We start from the raw sequence: 6312 nt of genomic DNA, 5'->3' as shown, positions 1-6312 counted from the left end.
GCTAAAGTTTCAGAGGAGCAAATTCACTCAACAGTTACAAACTCAGTCTTACCACACATACTTCAGAACACAAGGTTATCTTAGGAGCACTTACCTCAGACTCAGTACTCAGCCAACAAGCATCCTTATGCATAAAACGTGAATTTTCCTTAGGAGTCCTCCTAGGCACCCTCTCCTCTAGCTTATGCAACTGTACCCTAACACTCCCCTGACAGGTATCCAAAGAGTAACAGTAACAAACCCCACACAAATTCTCAAAATCTCCAGTTCCTCTCAGATCCAAGTCACGGGAAAAACATCAGCCTTTCCACTAGCCACCGCCCCCTCTCAGTTCCAAGCAGTCTGATGAAATCAACCCCCCTTCTCTATCAGCTATTAAAAGGCTGGGATGTTAGGGTCTATCCAACTGGACTGTTTCCCCTTCCCATAGACCTATGCCCCAAAGGCCAAAAGTAAACCCCCTACCCCAAACCCTCCTGTAACTGTCTGACCAGAGGCCAGCTGTTCCAGGATAGGGTCACGAAGTCTACCTTACACAACAGAACTGGCAAAAGGCCGGGCGCAGTGGCTCACGCCTGTAATCCCAGCACTTTGGGAGGCTGAGGCAGGAGAATGGCGTGAACCCGGGAGGCGGAGCTTGCAGTGAGCCGAGATTGTGCCACTGCACTCCAGCCTGGGCAACAGAGCGAGACTCCCTCTCAAACCAAAAACAAAACAAAAAGAACTGGCAACACAAAAAAATCTCCAAGAAGCAATCAGACACCTGCCACAAAGAATCCCCCACCCTCCGGCCTTTTCTTCTTCCTTAACCCTGACCCAGATCGACGCCCTATAAAACCTTGCTATAACCTGTAAGTGGGGCTGCCTCCTCTGCTTTTGTTGAGAGGCAGCCCGGCAGGACTGACAATGAATCAACTTGACTTAACTTGGGTCTATTGGTCTCATTCCTTTCTCAGCTGTCCTTCCAATTAACCCTTAAACTATTATTTTCAGCGTTTTATTACAAACAGTGCTGAATATATTTGTGGGGGTTTTCTTTGTTGTTGTTGTCATTTTTTGAGATTTCAGTCTGTCATCCAGGCTGGAGTGCAGTGGTGCAATCACAACTCACTCCAGCCTTGACCTCCCCAGGCTCAGGTGATCCTCCCACTTCAGCCTGCTGAGTAGCTGGGACTAAACACATTTGCCACCATGCTCAACTAATGTTTTGTTTGTTTGTTTGTTTGTTTGTAGACACAGGTTTTCACCATCTTGCCCAGGCTGGGCTTGAACTCCTGGGCTCCAGCAAACAGCCCACCTCGCCCTCCCAAAGTGCTGGGATTACAGGCGTGAGCCACCATGCCAGCCCAATGCTGATTATCTTAGACATATATCTGGAGTGTTTTGGTGAATATATCCATAGCAGTGGATTTACTAGGAATTATCATGCTCTTATTTGGTTCAACATTCTTTTATCCTCCTCCACTCCACTGCAGTTAAGAATAAAATCTACACACCTTATCTTGATTTACCTTTGGCCAAGGTCTGACCCCTGCCTGTCTCTTCAACCTGTTTCTTTCAGTTACTCCTTAGTGATGGCCTGAAGCCACACTAGCCTTTTGTCCTCAATCCTGCAAACTTATTCTTTACCTAGGAGCCTTTGTACTTGCTCATTTTTCTTTGTAACACTTCTGCAAGAGGTGGTTGGCTCTTTGCCAGTGGGGTCTCAATTCAAAGTCCTTCTCCCTGAGGGGTTCACAGTTTAAATGAGCACTCCCAGGCCTTCAGGTCATGCTGTTAAATTGTAATCCTAGCATTTCATTCTCTAAGAAATTATTTTGTCTTCCCTTCTGGAATGTGAGCTCCAAGTGAGCAAGAGCCCTGTTTGTCTCATTTGTTAGTTCCAAGAGCTCAGATGAGTAAGTACTAAAAATATATCTGGTAGGCCAGGTGCAATGGCTCACGCCTGTAATCCTAGCAATTTGGGAGACTGAGGTAGGCAGATCACCTGACACCAGGGATTCAAAATCATCCTGGCCAACATGGTGAAACTTGCCTGTACTAAAAATACAAAAATTAGCCAGGCATGGTGGTGCATTCCTGTAATCCCAGCTACTTGGAAGGTTGAGGCAGGAGAATCGCTTGATCCCAAGAGGCTAAGGTTGCAGTGAGCCAAGATGGTGCCACTCCACTGCAGTCTGGGCGACAGAGGGAGACTCCATCTCAAAACAAATGAACAAACAAACAAAAAACAAAAACAAAATTCTGGTGAATTAATGGTGTGGATTTAAAATTGTGATATATGCTGGGTGCCTATAGTCCTAGCTAGGCATCCAGGGAGGCTGAGATGGGCGTTCCAGTCCAGGCTGGACAACATAACAAGGCCCCATCTCTAAAAAATAAATAAATAAAATTATCATATAGGCTGCCAAATTGTTTTCCACATAGAGTCACCAGTTTTCAAATTCACAGACAGTGCTTGTTTGTTTTTGAGATAAGGTCTTGCTCTGTCACCCAAGCTGGACTGCAGTGGTGTGATCATGGCTTACTGCAGCCTTGACCTCGCAGGCTCAAGCCATCCTCCCACCTCAGCCTCCAGAGTAACTGGGATTACAGGCGTGTGCCACCACACCTGGCTAATTTTTAATTTTTTTATAGAGATTGGGCCTCACTGTGTTGCCCAGGCTGGTCTCCAGCAATCGTCTTGCCTCAGCCACCCAAAGCGGATTTTCTGTCTTGATTCTTTTCTCGCTTCCTACCATATTTCATTTATTTGATCAATCATTCACTTTACAAATGTTTATTGATTATTCACAGGCTCAGGCACTGTGCCAAAATCGTTCTCTCTCATCTGGCGACACCCATCTTCCAGCCCAATCTTGCCAAGAGTTTTGGCCTGGGCCTTACTTCAAAGTGATATAGACTTGTACTATAGAGTTCTCTAGAAAGAAAACCCTTGGCCAGGCGTGGTGGTAATCCCAGCACTTTGGGAGGCTGAGACAGGTGGATCACAGCCAGCCTGGCCAACATGGCGAAACCCCATCTCTACTAAAAATACAAAAATTAGTCGGGCGTGGTGGTGCTTGCCTGTAATCCCAGCTACTGGGAGACTGAGCCAGGAGAATCGTTTGAACCCGGGAGGCGGAGGTTGCAGTGAGCCAAGATTGCACCACTGCACTCCAGCCTGGGCAACAGGGCGAGACTCCTCCTTCTCAAAAAAAAAAAAAAAAGAAAAGAAAAAAGAAAGACAACCCTTAATGGGGGAGATGAGGACAGTCCCTACACAGAATCTTTGGTAGTGTCAATGTATACATTAATTTGCTAATCAACTAGGCTAGTCCTTTAATCTATAAATTGTATTGGATTTTAAAAATTCTTTCTTTACTTTCTCATTAGACCTTCCTCTTTTTCTTTTTTTTTTTTTTTTTTTTTTTTGAGACAGAGTTTCCCTCTGTCACCCAGGCTGGAGTGCAGTGGCACAATTTTGGCTCACTGCAACTTCCACCTCCTGGGTTCAAGCGATTCTCCTGCCTAAGCCTCCCGAGTAGCTGGGATTACAGGTGCCCACCACCACGGCCGCCTAATTTTTATATTTTTGGCAGAGACGGAGTTTCACCATGTTGGCCAGGCTGGTTTCGAACTCCTGACCTCAGGTAGTCTGCTTGCCTTGGCCTCCCAAAGTGCTGGGATTACCAGCCACCACCGCGGCTGGTCCCTTCCTCCTTCTTTAAAAATTTTTCTCCCAGTTCCCACTTTTCATGGGTTAGAGGCATCTAAATGGAATGAAAGTACTCTTTTTGGACTACTGGGGAGGTGGGGGGGATGTTTTCAGAAAGGGAATTTTCTTTCTGGTCCTAATACCCACCTACTTTTTAAACGCAGGTTTCCTTATTATTTTGTAAAGTTTACAATTACATCATTAGATACCTCCATGTCTCAGATTTCATTTTTCCAAACTTTTGGGAGAAATGAGTGGAGGGATGGATGAAGTAGAAAATAGGAGGCTTTGGAGGCTGAGGGCTCAGTAGGGGTCAACAGTACATTCAGCCCTCTCCTCACATATTCTGTTCTACCTACAAGTACAGCAAGTGAATCCAAATTTCTCATGCATGCAAACAAAGTTTTTGCATTTGGCCAGTCGGTCCAGTTCTCCTGTCAGTTTCCTTCCCCACTCTGCCTCTGTTCATTAATTCCCTCCTTCTCAATACCTAAACCGTCCACCTAACCCGTCTCCCAGCCCTTTCTTCCACTTCCGGCTACAAGCCTCTCTCGCCTACCCACTATTCTCACACTCAGCATCCCCTGTCTGCACGACATTAAGGAGCTCTGCCGTCCGCAGGGCCTGGGTTAGCGTGAATCAAAGCCAGAGCTGCCGGGTGGGGGTAGGGGTGGCGGTGGTCCCAGAGGTAGGGCGAGGAGGTGGGAGGCGCATTCCCTTCACTGGTGATCTCAACGCAAATTTGCCCGGAGTTCTCTTGCAAGAGAGCTGGCAGGTTTTACTGTTTCCCAATCTTTTACTCGCCAAGCTCTCGGGTCCACGCGCCGCGGGGCTGTGCCCTGCACGCTGAAACTTCATTCAAAGCAAGGCGGTCCACGAGGTTGCGCTTGAGGGATCTGGATGACCTCCAGGCCACTCCCTCTCTCTCTGAGCCCTTCCCCCACTCCTCCAACCACCTTCGCCGTAAACAAAACTGTCCCCCAGGGCGGAGAGAGGTCGCGCTCTTTCGAACACTCCCTCGCCAAGGGTTAATTTTTCCGATCGCACGAGGGGGAGGAGATTTCCCTGTAGACGAGTAAAAAGGGTGATGGACAAACGTGCGGGCACTAAGACCGCAAGGCATTCACTTCCTCCTACGGTGGATGCGGACGCCGGGAGGAGGAGAGCCCCAGAGAGAGGAGCTGGGAGCGGAGGCGCAGGCAATGCTCAGCCCTGGATATAGCTGAGAGGCTGGGAGAGAGACGACCGCTGGAGACCGAGCGGCGTGGGGAAGACCTAGGGGGGTGGGTGGGGGAAGCAGATAGGAGAGCACTCGAAATCAAGCGCTTTACAGATTATTTTATTTTGTATAGAGAACACGTAGCGACTCCGAAGATCAGCCCCAATGAACATGTCAGTGTTGACTTTACAAGAATATGAATTCGAAAAGCAGTTCAACGAGAATGAAGCCATCCAATGGATGCAGGAAAACTGGTACGTGATGCTTTCGCCTGATACTGTTCCCGGGAGCCCTGCGCGTCTTCCCCGAGTGCCTTAATGTCGGTATTCCCTGCCTGGGCGTGAATGGAGCGATGAATCGCGGGCAGCCAGCCGATCGCTGAGTTCTCGGGTCTCCCGGGTGCAGGAGACGCTGGGGGTGCACGAAGCGCGCGGTCTGTGGGTGCCCCTGTGTGAACCGCGGCCACACAGGCATCTTTTATATAGATTATATAACACAGAACATATATGTGTGCATAGAGTGATGTCTGCGCGACAGGGAAGGCGGGAGAGATGCCACAGTCCAGATCGCCTACCTGTGCTACCTCCCCCCATCCCCCCGATTTTCGTCTTAGATTTGGGTTTTCTCGCTTAGCCTCCCGCAACGGGAGTGTGAAAGGCAGTGGAGGGAGGACCTTGTCTCCTGTTCCCTTTAACCCTCTCCCGCCCGCCGCCCTTGGCCCTGGTCCTCGCTGTCTCCCCATCCCTCGTGTCCTTCCTTTCTCCTTGCAGCGCTCCTACTTCACTGTCCACTTCTGTCTGCCGCTTTTCAGCCGGATGCCCCCTTTCTAGTACCCCTTTCCCCACGCGGATCCCTTTCCGGTTTCATAGAGAGACCGGGTGGGAGGGAGGGGACAATGAAAACAGTAATAAATGAATGAACCCGAGCGAGTGGAGCCACGCCATTATTAAGTTTCTGTTTTACGGAAACGCCTTTTGGACACACTCACTTCTAATTCTGTGCGTAGCTGCTGATTGGAGTTCAGGCACACAGATTAAAAGCCCCATCGGTCTGCAGAGTCCTTAGGGGCTCTTCCCTAGAAAACTAATAATCAGGGAAAACACCTTTCTTGTTTACTGTAGTCCCTCCGCCAGACCTTTTGAAAAATTCCTGCGTGGGAGGCGATCCAGTGTTACCTTGCAATATTTAACGGAGGAGGGTGTGCTCATCTCGCTTCTTGTAGACAGGGTTGTGGCAGAGGTATTCCCCTCCTCCCCTTAACTTCGGGTCTTGCGATCTGTAAAGTGCAAGCCCAACGCACCCCGGAGTTAGGCAAGGGGCTGGCAGCCCGGGGGATCGCTTGACTGGGGAGGGTCGGGCCGCAGGGTCTCCCGGGTGCCGGGGGATTCCGCCCGCC

The 6312-nt window shown here is 49.4% G+C and overlaps 1 protein-coding gene across 4 annotated transcripts in view; it reads left to right on the top strand.

Annotated features, from left to right (window-relative positions):
• Positions 1-4225: 4225 nt before the first annotated feature.
• Positions 4226-6312, top strand: part of ELOVL6 (ELOVL fatty acid elongase 6) — a 163051-nt gene continuing 160964 nt past the window's right edge. The window contains exons 1-2 of one of the 4 annotated variants that reach the window (XM_011945766.1): positions 4226-4325; positions 5050-5170. In XM_011945766.1, coding sequence (XP_011801156.1) covers positions 5082-5170 — 89 coding nt within the window. In that variant the 5' untranslated portion in view covers positions 4226-4325; positions 5050-5081. Of the gene's footprint in view, positions 4326-4407; positions 5171-6312 lie in introns of those variants that run through there. The other 3 variants (XM_011945767.1, XM_011945765.1, XM_011945764.1) reach the window with 3 other exon arrangements.

This window comes from Colobus angolensis, unplaced genomic scaffold, assembly GCF_000951035.1.
Source record: "Colobus angolensis palliatus isolate OR3802 unplaced genomic scaffold, Cang.pa_1.0 Scaffold244, whole genome shotgun sequence".
In the NCBI taxonomy this organism is placed as follows: domain Eukaryota; kingdom Metazoa; phylum Chordata; class Mammalia; order Primates; family Cercopithecidae; genus Colobus; species Colobus angolensis.
This window is presented reverse-complemented; position numbering and strand designations above follow the sequence as displayed.